Raw genomic sequence first — 15,998 nt, forward strand, 5'->3', positions numbered from 1 at the left:
ATGTTACAGTATGCGATATATAAATTCTTCGAAAATAGTTACTTAGGCTTACAAGAGCTTTGTGAAACGGGGCCCTGGAGTGTATATTATTCTTACAGTTTCAAGGCATGTAGTTTCTACATATGTACACAAGACATACACATCATCAGTTCATATGATCAGTAAAAGTATCACGTTTCAAGTTATTTGCTTCAACACATGAAGAATGCATTTACATTTAAGCTATCAGTACACACTGAACCAATATCTGCTCTCATGATAAAATATTAACATTAATACTAAACTCATTTGGAAATGTGGCCAACAAATGTTAAAAACCACAAAATAAATAGCTAGGTTCGTCGTTAGTGCTATCTCAAAATGTTTTCTGTTCAGTACCACAAAGTAGAGATTTGGAAATGAAATTTCAGATACTAAGATTATTGCAATTGGTACACTCATTTCACACATCCTTGATGTACATTGTAAATGAAATAAGTTTAAATGTCAGACAAGATTGCCAGATGTTTCAGTACAAATCATTTCTTCATGATCAAAGTATCATCATAGTAACATACCAACAAGCAGACACAGTCATCAATATCCCCCGCATTACTGCATTACTCCAATTTCTATCGAAGTCAAAATTGTTGCCATGAAAAAAAAACATTCAGAATTCCAAAACAAAAGGCAACAGTACATCCACCACTAGACCAATCTGTGTGTCAAGTTTTGTGAAGAAATATTGAACAGTTTTAGAGTTCTGCTCCGGAAAAGATAAACATGCACAGACGGACAGACTGGGTGCATTTTAATACCCCACACAAAACGCGTTACCAGGGATAATAACCAGTATTTCAGATATGTGTCTGGCATTGTCATAGTAGACTATCACAGCCAGAGCAGATGTGGTTGACCAGAATTCTGATCATCACATGTTATTACAGGACAAGCAGAAGTAGGCAGATGGTGATAAATGAGTTGAACAGCATTTCCAATATAGCTGCTGCGGAGGACATATTGAAGATTCGACTCATCACAGGTAGTTTTGGAGGCCTGAATGCTGACTTTGTGCACTGGTGATAACATGCCTAACTCCTGTCAGTGTGAGTTTGAATCCTGACTGGAACTGTACTATAAGTACTTGCAATATACAGTCAACATACCTCATAGCTCATTTTGATCAGATAACTATACATAGCTTTAAAATGTCATTATTCATATATCACGCTGCTCAGTTATACCGACTGCATCAAATGCATGACACATGTACAGCCAGGCTACACATTGTACCTATCCTAAACTTACTTACTTGGTTCTTGCAGCACTCTGTCACAGTATGGCTGAAATATCGCCGATGTGACGATAAATATTAACTCACTCACTCTTGCTGCACTGTAGTCTTCAGTCTGAAACTGGATCCACAACACTGAACTGCAGTGATGACAGTCATGGATATAAAGACCAGTCAGTTGGGACACAGTCTGCAGGTTCACATCCTGAATATCTCCAGGGCATATGTTCCCATGAATCTCCACTATACTGGGGACTTGTCAGAATGTATACCCTGTAGATATCGAAGATGGCAGCTGCACAGAGCTCCGTTGTTCCATGCTGCTGACACTATGGGCACCGACATGGCCCAGTAGGTTGTGTGGTCAATAGAATGGATGGTCTGGTTGAGTGTCATAGTTCAGGTCGTGAATCCACCCAACACCTGAGTGAGTTTAGTCTCATGTTGCTTTTAGCAATAAAACAGCAATATCACGTCCATTATCTTCCTGTCTAAATCTTATCCAAGCTTATGGAATTATTTCAAGCATCATAAATTTGCTAACTGGTACATGTGTTCATACCATGTATAAAGAAACAAGATTGGGGTTTGGAAAATACTTTCTTTACTGATACAGAAAATGGTACCAATATTTAGACATGCAATGTATAAAATCATACAAATCCAAATGAATTTTTCACTTTTGTACGCAAAGTGATGCCCCTGTGTTAAAACTATGTATACAGAAATACTGCCTGATTCAGAAGCAAACATAAGTGTGTGTGTGGAGTTACAAGCAATACTTGAACATTTGTTCATTAAATGTGGTGTATCCCCACTATAGTGTTGCACAGTTTTCAAAGCATTTTTGGCTATTCTTCAACAAATTCATAACATATATTATATTTGAAAATACACTTTCTCAGTAACACATTAATTGGTATGCATTTAAAAAATGATCAGATCCCAACATGCGGTTCAATCTTCTTAATATTGGGGTAAAGACATGCCGATCCAAGTCGTTAATGACCACAAGTGCTTGAACAGCATGAAAAGAATGATTTCAATGCATGTCATTTCATCCATAGGAGTGTATATGAAATGTGTTCAATGAAATCCTTCCGTCACATGATTGCCAACACCCGTAATCTACCACAATCTTAAGTCTGTGAGAGTTGAGGCTGATAAAGATTTGCCAGAGTTCGAGAGAATCTGTGTAGGGGGAAGCCCATGACATTGAAGTAGTCTCCCCTGATGCCCTCCACCAGCGTTCCGCCTATAGCCTGGATTCCATACCCTCCAGCCTTGTCCCTGCAAATATACAATATGTAGAAGGGGGTTGTCTTATCTACAAGTTACACTTTCATTTGGCTGTATCAATGCATAATAGACTGAGGGGAAAAAAAGAGATCACATGAAAGGACAAGTGTTCCTTTATTTTTTTCCAGGTTTTCTTCACAAGCTGTGCATCACACACCCTGTGAAGAATCCTGGAAACAAATAACGTAACACCTGTGTTTACATGTGATCCCTTATTTTTTTCCCTCAGCATATTTATAATCACAACCATATAAGGTCATGTGATAGCACTCATGTATGGCCAGATAGTTTCTATGCATGGAACACTTTGACCAGTTACTGATGAGGTTCGTTCAATCTCACTATTTCTGCCATGAAAACAGTTTTAGTGACATGTGACATGTGATTATCCAGCTACACCAAATCTGACTCTTTGTGAAATAAAATATATAACGCATGTTCTGCCAACTACTCTTCATTTCGAGGTGCGAGTAGATATAATATGATGGTGACTGTAATAAGGACAGTCAAAGTTAAATAAATTAGAGGGACTCATGATTTCACTGCAGTTAATATGAACATTATTTTTTGACATTTTGAGTAAAATTAATAAATTTGATTGCAAACGTAAGTCCAGATAAATAAGATAAAGATAAATATTATATGAGTGCCCATGTCATACTATATTTTTGACAAGAGTGCCTAAATATTGGTATTTCCCGAGAACACAATGTTACTGAAGAACCGTGACGTCATGCTAATGTTCATGACATCACGTTACCATGACAAAGGGATATTTTGTCCTAGGGCATATGAAAACTATGAATCTTGATATGTTCGCCCTCGTAGGTAATAAACAAAGAATATGTTTTACTACAAGATAGCATAACAACAGGATAAACATTATTCAACATGGATATGAAATGAAATGATGAGCGAAGGTTGATGGTTTACGATATCTATGGAATATGCCATTTTGATACTGATTTCAAGGGTCAAGTTAGGACCTCGGCTTATCAATGAGATCAGCTTATCTACAGTAATATATGACAGTTAACACATGCAGACCCTTACAAGCAGGTGACCCATGGGATGGAAACCTTTTATATGTCATAAAGAGTTTAACAATACACTGGCTAGCCAGATAAATGCAAGTTGATCCTGTCCACTACTGTTGGGTCCGAGAGTCCACTTCTGAAGGTACACGTGATAACGACTGACTGAGTTGGGCTTTAGGATGCTCTCAGCAATATTCTGGCAGCTTAAAACAATTAAGTCTGGATCACACCATCCAGCGATCAACAACATGAGCACTGATCTAGGCAAATGGGACATGATGACAAGTGTGAACCAAGTTAGTCAGGGCTTGACGACCCAATCTCATCAGTCGCATCTTACAGCAACCATGGGTTGCTGAAGATCATTTCTAACCTTGACCTCCACGGGCCCATATGATAAATGTCAAACCTAGCTGTAAAAATTGCATCTCCATGCGAAAAATTCTCGGCATTGCAATATTAACCCTTTCAACTTATCATAAAAGATTTCTCAAATGATATGTATGGTCATCTATTTCCCAATGCCAGTGGCTTTCCACTCGGTATTGTCATATAATAGTGAAAAATACCTCCATTTAGGTAGCTTCATAAGAATTACATGTGTGGCATTTCCTTCATTTAATGGTGGGTATTGTTCGAAAACTCTGAACATCAACAGCATCACTGTACCATTGCCAAGAGTAAAAAGCAGTTATACTGGACAAAGATTGGTCTCTAAAGACGCTTTTCTGCCTCAGTCTGTTATGAGGATTGTGATTGGTCAGAATCTTACAGGTGACCTTATGCAGCCACTCATATATTACAAGACGACAAAGTCATCAACATACTCCGCAATGGGTATGTACTCATCATGAATATGCAAAGTGGAAGGAGAGCACTGAAAGGCTTTCAAGTTCTGCTCCAGAAAGGAACACTACCATCAAATTCACTTGAAGCCAAACATGGAATGAAATGGAAGCACAACAAAAACAATTTATTTAGAATTCCAAAACTACCAAAAGGCACCAGTACACCACCAGGCCTATCCATGCACAAAGTCTGGTGAAGAAATAGTGAAGAGCTTTAAATCCACCAAATTCAGTCAAACTAGAGCTCATTGCCATGAAAACGCAAAACATTCCATTCAGAATTCCAAAACTACCAAAAGGCACCAAAAGGTTCTACTCCGGAAAAGAACACTACCACCAAATTCAGTCAAAGTCAAACTTGTTGCCATGGAAATGCAGACATATATTTTATTCAGAATTCTGAAACTACCAAAAGGCACCAGTACACCACAAGATCAATCCATGTGCCAAGTTTGGTGAAGAAATAGTGCACAGTGTTCAAGTTCTGCTCCGGAAAGTAGCACATCCACTAACTTCAGTCAAAGTCAAACTTGTGGCCATGGAAGCACAAAAAAATATTTTATTCTGAATTTCAAAACTATCAAAAGGCACCAGTACACCTCCAGATCTATCTATTTGCCAAGTTTGGTGAAGAAATAGTGAACCATTTTGAAGTTCTGGTCCAGACAGAGACTGCATATTTTAATACCCCCTACAAAACGCTTTGCAGGGGGATAACAATAGTCAAGTAGTTCCACGACAGAATCAGGCTACAATTAAGGTTTAATATTGATGTGCTGTCACAACTCACATTGGTTCTCCGGTCTGTATGTACATCCTGACAATCTCTTCTGTCATGTCCGTCATCATCACATCTGTGCCTTCATGGAATAGGGTCAGTCGGAACTTGCCATCCTTTGTTAATTCACCACTTGTAACTACTGCAACAAAACAGAGAAAACTCCTCAGCTCAGCTAAAGAGAACAGAACTTTACATCATATCAGTCTCAGCTTCACAAATGTCGTAGCCCAATATGTGTGGTGGTGCAGACAGGATTTTCATAAACCTTCCACGGCAACACCTCATTCTGCTATTCTAACAAATGAAGAAGCCTCCTTTCAAACTGTTTAGGGTGCCATGGACATGACATTCAAAAAAGCTCAAAACACTTCACAGGTTCTTAAACATGCTGTTTCATAAGGACTGAAAATACATAAACTTATTGTGTACCGATAAAGGCTTTGAAATTTTATCATCACCTTTTATGAAGCAAATATTGTCTAACAACGGCCCTCAAACATCCAGATAATGTTGACCAGTCTCACGCTAGAAACCAAACACTTGGACAAAGGGATGCAACTATGTACACCTAATACAATACACAATATTTTCTTAATCAATACAAGAATATCTATGTTAAAATACTAACTGCTCTTTAAATGACATTCCTATTCCCATATCTCACCATCAAATATTATAAAATATGAGTGGTGGACTACCTCCAAAAGATCTGGAGCTCCTTTCAATGAGCAACCTTTTCTGAGGTTAATCTTAAAGGTCACATGCAACGTAAAATACAACTTTGCAGAGTCTGATACCTTTCGGTATGCACCTACCGAAACCAATCTTCAAAAATGCCAATTCAACCTATAAGGTTGAAAAAAAAAAACATCATGAAAAAAAAGCCTGCGAAATCAGAGTTCAAACGATTCCTGTCTCTGCCACATTATGCACTTAGGCAGGTGTGATACTTGTACACATGACATGTTGTTATGTCTGTGGGTTGCAACCAAACTACATCCATTTTACTGGGATGACTGGATCTGACGGAAACTGGTGCAAACTCTTGTCAGTTTCAAGTCCTGCTTTGTACTTGGACGAATGACAGATTCCAGCCACACTGTAGTTCACCATCACAACTGAGATGACTTTTGATAAGATCAAACGCAAATTCAGCTAACATGTATTTACAAAACCCAACATCTCTATATACATTTTTTTATGGATAACAACTTCTAGTGTATATGATTTTGTTGTTTGACAATGGTACATGAAACCATACTGAAATGATGCATCATGTACAATAACAGAAGTTGTTATCCATAAAGAATCCTACTTTCTTCTGACTTGCCATACTTCTAAAATGCCCATCAAACAGATCATCTTTCTGTACACATAAGCCCTCAGCGTATCAGCAAATGAACCAGCCAACCGGATTCCGTCGTTACACTTGGATGCACAGCCACTGCTATGACTGGACTCAGTCTTCCGAGGGCTTAGTTTCGAGGGAAGTAAGCTCAAGCATAAAATACTGCATCTTTGAATCGCAATTGTATGTTTGTATGAGTTTGTTCATTTGTTTTTTTACAGGCAGCACTGTCTATTATATGTCATGAATAAGTGATAATTGTGTTTTAATTATGTTTGATGTTTTGGTTGTATGTGACCTTTAACTCCCATACTTTAAAGATTGCACTGAGGTTACCTTAATGACTTACGATCATCTTTGCCTTGTGAAAAGAGGCCCAGACCATTACTGATCAATATTATGTAAAACTGATTTAGCAGCTGTGTAAGAATATCAATGCTAAACACCATGGGAAATTCCCTCAAGCTGTCATTCCACCGGCACAATGACCTGTTACTGCCATGATAACTCACTCTCTCACTCACTCTAGATTGCAGAATCAACTCCTGCATCATCCCAAAACAAGTGTATGGACTTTGGATGGGATTCTGTTGAAAGACAGTCAGTGACCACCACTAACAATTCAGTCCATCATTAACCAGAATATTCAGCAGCTCCTCACACACTTAAATCGTAGCTTCTAGGATGAGATCACAGCTGTACTGATAAATCAACTTACTTGAAGACTGTGAAGGGGACACCAGAGCCATTCCAGTGTAGACAGTGTGAGATCGCCCACCGAACCTGTAACAAGGTACCAAATGCAGACTTTAGTTTGATTATCTTTCAGACACATAAATATTTTACACATTCTACAAAAAGATCAGATTTTATGTGAGCACATTTTTAAACCTTTTACAGCAATATTCCAGAAAAATCATGTTAGCAGACACAAGCAATAGGTTTTACACATACGACCTGCCAAACACAGTCAAGGACTGTTCGAGCTAAGCATTGTTCAACTTCAACTGATATGTGACCTGAGTTATATGCACGGGACCACACACTGCTTGGCATGTGGGGGATTCGAACCCAGGTTTCAGCAAGACAAGGAGACAATGAAACCATTTAGGCCACCTAACCTACCAACCAGATTTTGTGTGAGCACATTTTTAAACCTTTTACAGCAATATTCCAGAAAAATCATGTTAGCGGACACAAGCAATAGGGTTTACACATACGACCTGCCAAACACAGTCAAGGACTGTTCGAGCTAAGCATTGCTCAACTTCAACTGATATGTGACCTGAGTTATATGCACCGGACCACACACTGCTTGGCATGTGGGGGATTCGAACCCAGGTTTCAGCAAGACAAGAAGACAGTGAAACCATTTAGGCTACCGACCAGATTTTAAAGTTATTTGAACATTGTATCTCTTGACCTGATTATTTTATGTCATTTCCATTCCTTGACATTATAGATTTTCTAAGAATTTCTGCACATTACCCTGTTATCATTTTGAAAGCATCATCATGACTCTTGGGCTTCTCATAAATAGTGTTGTCCATGGCAACAACAGTGTCAGCGCCAATCACCAGGTCTGGAACAATCTGTAAGAGGAGAATACAAAACTTGTAAACAAACTTACAAAGGCCATTTGCATTTCATGGCCAATACACCTGAGGTCAGGTGGACATGCTAATGGGAATGTGAAAAGAGTAGGAATTGATGACAACATAAGGAATCAACTTAAAAAATGTTATTCTTATATGTCCAATTGCTACTGAGAAATGTAACTACACATTACTTCAATTCATACACCTTTTTTGTTATTTCTAAACAAAGCATTCACAATTGTCAGTACATAGTGGGTAGGAATACATCACCCCATCACTGTCAGTATGTGGTGAACATACAGCCACTGTTCTAGCCATTGCAAGAGCATTGTCTTTGTTCTAAAAAGTGTTTTTAATGCTAAGTCTACCCTAAGACAGTGTTAAAGTGAGTGAGTGAGTCTAGTTTTATGCCACACTCAGTAATATTCCAGCTATATAGCAGCAGTCTGTAAATAATCAAGTCAGGACAAGACAATCCAGGCATCAACAGCATGACGCAGAGCATCGATCTACACAATTGGGATATGATGACGTGTCAACCAAGTCAGCTAGCCTGACCACCTGATCCCACTGGTCGCCTCCTACGACAAGCATGGGTTACTGCAGATCAATGTTCTCACCTGAATGTTCACAGGCACAGTGCTAAAGTATGGGAACCTCGGCACTAATATCACTTCATGGAATGGGGCCATGATTAAGAGGAGGGAAACCAGTGTGTACAAGGACAGATTGTGTCCACAAACAGTAATATTTCTAGCCTGACAAAAAGTGATCATATATACCCTTAATTTGTGGTATCTGCTCAATACAATGCTACACAATTGTATCGTGCACACAAAGTTGGGCTCATTTGCCTCATGATAGCTAAACATGATCTCATTCAGTTACCAGACTGAAAACAGACTAGACTGGACTGGAATGCATGATGGCAAAATGTATTCACAGTTGATTGAGGAATGTAAGGCAGATATATGCTCATTCTTCATGCCACACTCAGCAATATTCCAGTTATATTGGAGACTACAGACTAATTCTTCCACAGAGACAAATAAAGTAACAATTTCTAGACTTAAAATGGAAAGGTTAAAGGTCACATGCAATGCAAAACAAACTATCAAAAATGCTTATTTGACTTATAAAGTTGAACAATAATGCAACGAAAAAACCCTGTGCAGTGATTAGGTTCACGCAGCTTGAACTGAAAAGTGTAAAAACACAGCAAATGATGCGTGCAAGGGTTATCACTGTGGTCCAAGTTGAGAACAAGAGATGTTTCTTGCAATTACAAGCATCTTGGGTCTACAGTAATAAAAATGTACTGGTCCCATATTCACAAACCAGATTTTCAAGAAAGTGTAGCATTAGAAATACTAATTTCATTGTTAACAATTGGTCAGAATAAAAACTGAAATGTATCAACACATGCCTATTAAAACATAGCGACAAACAAAACTCACTGCCCGTTTTTATTGACACCTGTGTGTCTGCCCGCCTGTCTGCAAATAACAATATGCAATACATAACTTAATCATTTACCACATGCAATTTGAACTTAAAACCTATTAGGCTATACAGCATGAGCAAAATACATTGATTTATGGCTCATGCACCTGAGTTCTGTCTCTGACACATTATGTAATTACACAGATGGGCAGGTGTGATACTTGTACACATGAAATGTTATTATGTCTGTGGGTTGCAAACAAACTGCATCCATTTTTCTCTGTATGCTTAAAATTTTGTTTGTTTTATTCACTATCATCAACAAATAAGTGATGACTGTGTTTTAATTATGTTGGGTGGCATGTGACCTTTAACCGAACCTAGTCCTGGCTCTGCAGAGTATACAGTGTTCACACATTATGCTTAAACATATAGTTCATTCAGGTAGTGACTGAGTAAGTGGCTGTATGTAAGACATTTTGGTTTAATGTCACCATACACCATAACTTGTACCCCTGTGACGAACTGTACCTTTGTCTTCAGCTTAATGTGTAAACCATGTTAACGTCTTGGCTAACCCACAACCTCAACCATTCGCCCATCACGTCCAAGACACGGTTCACATTCCTACATGGGTACAGGGTGTGAAGCCCATTTCTGGTGTTCCCCACTGTGTTTTGCTGGAATATTGCCCTAAGTGGCATAAAACCAAACTCACTCCCTTCCAGTTGAAGAAAAAAGAATATGAATAAGAAAATAACTGCATAATCCAACAAGTTCTTAACTTGTTTTCAATACTGTTAATAATCAGCATTTTCTTCCCATAGAGGTTACTTGTCATATCTTTTTACCAACCTCTGTTCTAATACAGCCATATTTCCCAGTTCTCATAATATCCCCTAGCGGCAACACACAATTATCTCCTTTTTTTCTATCCAATCAGAACACGAGCTACATCGACTTAGATCCAACTTGACTAATACAAACAAATATGGGACCACAAATACCTCTCCTCTCTTGGGGACTAGACTTGATGTGACACACAAGATATTTAATGTCTAGCTTGTACGTTGTTGATAAAGGTGATGGAGACGCCATTGATCTATCATTACATAAATGAATTTTGTCTAAGAGAAACATTTGTGCATTGCTAGACGATGTTCAAATTCCTTTCAGAAATTACAGATGCCTTGCGAATGATCACTTTTGAAATGTTGCTCATTGCGGAACTAAATCTGACTACAACCAACACTGACCCTGAACACTCACACCATGAAAGGCCAGAGGAAGATATGAGAAGAAACCTCTGTGGGAAGAGAATGAGGAAAGGTTCTTATTCTAAATCATCACCTTATCACCAGCCAACTTGTTTGCAATGTCCAGTGCTTTAATTCTTGCATTCTCTTTGACATAATCACTTGGGTGTGGAAACAAACTTTTATCCAGATCCTCTTCAAATGTTGACGGCACAGCTTCAAACTGTAACCCCTAAAAAGAAAAGGTGTAAATTCTCTTAAGGCATTCAGAATTCTAGTTTAAATAGACAACAAAAGTTTATAGTTAAATCTCTCAACTGTATCTGTTTGACTTTCATTACAGCTGTGTCAAGTAACACATTATCTTCCATTTATTGACAAGACTTTATGTTAAATAAAGTACAACATACAGTTGAAGCCCTCAAAAACGACATCCTTCCAGTCCGGCATGCTCTCAATACTGGCACTAGAATTTGGTCCAGACAGAAGCTAGTTAATTTATGATCATTTGCTGTAATCTGGCGTCAGCCTATTCCATACTTCGGTACAATAAAGACCGCCAGTTTGACTGTTTGTACAGTAGTTAATGCTCACAAAACTGGCATCATGAGGTGAATGCTCATAGCGCTAACAGTCACAGCAAGCATATTATTACCCCAGATAACCCAAGCTGCCTGTTGGGCGCTAGAAGGTTATAGTTACATGACTTATTCCACCGGGTACCCATTTTCTGCTGGGTGAACAGAGGCAACTTTGAACAAACTCACTTCCCTAGGGTGAGACCACATGTGTCATGTGCTTCTCTGTGGGGCAAGACTGAAGTCCTAGAAACTTTCAGAAGTTAAGCCGATGGTCACCCATCAGAGCACTGTCTATATATATATGAGTCAATTCTCAAAAGTTGCAGCTATTTGGTGTACAAAAGACAACATAATTCAAATACAAAATAATTAATCACCATTTTCACAAATGGCAAGCTACATTGTTCAGGTTCACATATCAATAATATTTATGTTCAATACTGAAGACTAATTAAACTAATTAGGTCAAAGCCACAATGTCTTTCCTGTAACAACAGTAATATTTATATTTTTCTTAAAAATACATTGATACTTAAAGATATTGCATTGTAAATTCTACCTTACCTGTTATTTTGCTACACACACTTAAAAATTCAGTTCTATAATTACATGTTTATGAAATAAACCTGTTTTACACTGTGTCAGATGAAAAAGTGAAATCTGCTAGTACTTTTCAATCCTCTTGATTTCCCCTCAACGGTTTCTCTTCAAAATTAGTGCACTGAAGCTGATTTGAAGAGAATATTTTGATATATCTGATTGATTTCTGACAATGTCTTACTCTTTAGATCGTAAAACATTTACTGTTTAGTCCTGTTATATGAAAGACAGTATTATTATGCCAAAGACACTCTATGTTTTTGGAAAAAAAACAGGCGGGGAAGGTGGAACCTGCTCAACTTTGTCATCATCATCAGCCTTGCTGTCCGAACACACTGCTTGGAGGATGTCAGCGTCATTCAAAGATTCGCCGGTCACTTCATCAGTAATTATAGTGACCTACAAATTGACATGCCTCAAACCTTGCTACTCTCACGCTTCAAAGACTGTCGACTTCTTTCAAGCTAGCGCACACGAGGCCCTCCGTTAGCACGTGTGTAAACATACAATGCTCACCCATCCGGATATACGAGACAAACAATGTACATAAATTGATGTTTAGTATGTGAATATGACCATACGGTTACGGAAACCTGATTTCCGGATAAGTGAGTAATTTTACAACGTTGTGAATTCGTTTTAAGGAATTTTCGTTCGGAAAGCACGTTTTGGGATATCTGAGGTTCAGATAAATGGGGCAGGACTGTACATCAGTGGCATTGATGATAAGCTAGGTTCATATCAATCAGTTTCTAAAAGTATTGCTTTTACCATACCTGTAGAGCAAAATATATGGTCTATATTTTGGAACTTTGCCTATTTGTTACCCTAAAGGCATGTCAATGTTACTGGAAAGACATTTCATAACAAGTTGATGGAAGACAAAGAAGAATTAAGAAACTATAGACATTGTGCTTTAAATGAACAGCAAATTAAAGTCGCAGTTACCATCTTGAAATTTGTTTCTTTCAGGAACTCAGAAAAAATTTTGAACGAGAAGTTTGACTGTAATTGTCATGAATTTATCAAACTGTCAAACAGGTTTACAAGTACCAAAAGCATCAAAGGTTGGATTACCATCCTCAAACTGTCAAACAGGTTTACAGCTAACAAAAGAATCCAAGTTTTGATCATCTGCCTCAAACTGTTAAACAGGCTTGATACTAACAAAAGTATCAAAGTTTAGATCATCTGCATCATGCGGTCAAAGTAACAAATAAATCAACAAAATTAATCTCTGCATTTGTCATACCCATCTTGCCAGTTCTGCAATACATACAGAAATGAATGTTTTACTGAGTTTTTGTTTTAGATTATCACCAATTAACTTTATTTAAGAAACTAGATGGTCAACGCTTTGATGGTTTTGCCGACAGATTATTACACTGTCATATTTAGTATCGTCAGTCACACAGTGTCTTTCAAATAACAGTCTTTAAAATGGATATAAGCATTCAAAGTTTCAAAAACAGACTTCTGTGTTAAGCGTAAGGTAATTTTGTCTCATATCTTAATGCACATCTGATTAAATCAGGAAAGAAAAACAAAGATGAAAGATCATTTATATTAAACTGTCTTTGCAGTAACAACATAAGTCCTTTAAGTAGCAGGTATTTTTGAAAGACGTGAAACATAAAAATTGCTTTGGGAAATATCATTTGTTACTTCAATTGTAAATGTAATGGTCCTAATGTGAGCACATAGCAAATTTAGATGAACAAAGACCTATATTCAAATTTGCATTGAACTGTCTTTGCAGTTACATAACTTGTCTCTCCAATAACAACCTTTTACGAAAATAAGTATAGCTGCATTCAGAAGAGAAAGTGTAAAACATGTTTCAGTTTCAGTATATATATATATACCTTAGATCTTTATCACAATTCAGCTGTTAACATGGTTAATGACACTGACATTAAATTAAAAACAATATGTGACTAATTAAGATATGTTTCTTTGCAGTAACACTGATGGTCTTTCCCATAACAAAATACCTGTTACAGAAAAGACTGTTATATGAGAGACAAATAGTGAAAGTAAATTCAGAAAAATATAATGACTATTCCCTTTCCAATTTTAGACAACATCCTTGTCTTGTAGTTATGGTTCCAAATGCAAAGAGTAACACATATTTTTGGAAAATTGTTTGTTTCTTTTGCTAATTGATGTTACTTAAAAGACACCCATACAAAATACTTGCAAATGTTTACCTTTTCAACTTGATTTTCTTTGAAAATTTTGTCTTGAACTTAACACCACATGTTTATCACTCTAAACCAGAGTGAGTGAGTGAGTGAGTTTAGTTTTACGCCGCACTCAGCAATATTACAGCTATATGGCGGCGGTCTGTAAATAATCGAGTCTGGACCAGAAAATCCAGTGATCAACAACATGAGCATCGATCTGCGCAATTGGGAACCGATGACATGTGTCAACCAAGTCAGCGAGCCTGACCACCCGATCCTGTTAGTCGCCTCTTACGACAAGCTGAGTCGCCTTTTATGGCAAGCATGGGTTGCTGAAGGCCTATTCTACCCCGGGACCTTCACGGGTCCTCTAAACCAGAAGCTGTTCATGAGCATGATAGGGAGTTCCACTTTCAAAGGATGAGATATCACTGATTAGTTCATACATTTATGGAACTGTTACAGGAAAGACATTTTTCTTTCATACAAGAGAAAAAAGATTGTTTTTTACTTCAAAATCCAGCTTGAAAATCATAAACATCTACCAGGAATGGGAAAAAGGTCTATTCTTTTCAACTACTCCAGAAACAATATCTTCTGAAATGAAATTTAGTGCACAGCAGACACCTGATGTTAGGTTTCTGCACCTGGATACATGACAAAATGATAATGAAGGAGATATCAGGTTTTTCACAGGTTTCATCAGGTTTTTTGACTATGAGGGTCAGCCATTTGTCATTTCATGAAATTTTATGTTATCTATATGTGGTGGACAGGGGTTTGCAAGGTGTGGCTGCTCTGGACAAGGCATGTGTGAAACAAACAGGTGTAAATGCTTACAAAGTCAAGCTGAAGTGCAACAGTTGCTACCTCAATAGTTCTAACTGTTTGTGACAATGTGTGATACTGAAATTGTGATCCACTTTGGTAGATTCTTATTAAGTGAAAGGGCTGAAGTATATTGATTGTTGTTGCACTAAATGATGTCACACCGCTGACCCTCTCAGTCATTTCTGATTGTTAAATCATTTCACAAATATATAGTAATCATTATTTCCTGTCATCTCAAAAGACATCTCAACAGCAAAGATCTATAATGTCAAGGAAGAGATCCTTCCGTTCCTCCCTATTTTTTCTTCTGCAGACAAACAGTGGCAATACTAAGTGGTTCAACCCTATGTAATGTACTTAATTTGGGGGCTTAAGTTATTTTTGTGAGTCCTCTAGTAACTGTTGTGTTAGGTTTTGTTGATAATTCTAGTATATATCAATACATAAATGTTATTTGGGATGAGGGAACGGTAGGAACTCTTACCAAATGTAAAATCAAGACATATTCATTAATCCATAAATTTCATTTGATTTCATCATTCCTGATTCTTCTCTGAAATCTATTATATGGTCTCTGCTGAAATATAAACAGCTCTAGGCCGATCTAGCATTGACCAAGAGAGTAAGGTTCATTGACATGATATTTGTCTTACAATATTTTGTAAGATCTGCTTCCTCCGAGGGGATCCCGATGCGAGAATAATTCTCTGAGTGTTCAAAACGTGCATAATCGGTTGTAACATCGTGAACGGACTTTACTTGTAGCAGCCGACAAGAACCATGTGCAACTTGTTTACTTCTGTTCTCGTTTGAGATCATGTGACCATCACTTCCTGTTAATGATTTTCTCAGTTTTATATCTATTAGCCTGCCTACGTTACCAAAATGATATTTTTACAACATGTCTACTGAACATG

At 37.6% G+C, this 15,998-nt stretch overlaps 1 protein-coding gene across 1 annotated transcript; it reads right to left on the reverse strand.

Annotated features, from left to right (window-relative positions):
- Window positions 1-1,862: 1,862 nt before the first annotated feature.
- Window positions 1,863-15,892, reverse strand: LOC137274227 (probable bifunctional dTTP/UTP pyrophosphatase/methyltransferase protein). The gene is made up of 6 exons (XM_067807290.1): window positions 15,735-15,892; window positions 10,978-11,115; window positions 8,075-8,178; window positions 7,305-7,369; window positions 5,248-5,377; window positions 1,863-2,563 (listed from the first exon to the last, which is right to left on the reverse strand). Exons 1-6 carry the CDS (start codon window positions 15,822-15,824, stop codon window positions 2,413-2,415), a joined length of 678 nt encoding a protein of 225 aa, XP_067663391.1. The 5' UTR covers window positions 15,825-15,892; the 3' UTR covers window positions 1,863-2,412.
- Window positions 15,893-15,998: the final 106 nt, after the last annotated feature.

This window comes from Haliotis asinina, chromosome 2, assembly GCF_037392515.1.
Source record: "Haliotis asinina isolate JCU_RB_2024 chromosome 2, JCU_Hal_asi_v2, whole genome shotgun sequence".
Taxonomy (NCBI): domain Eukaryota; kingdom Metazoa; phylum Mollusca; class Gastropoda; order Lepetellida; family Haliotidae; genus Haliotis; species Haliotis asinina.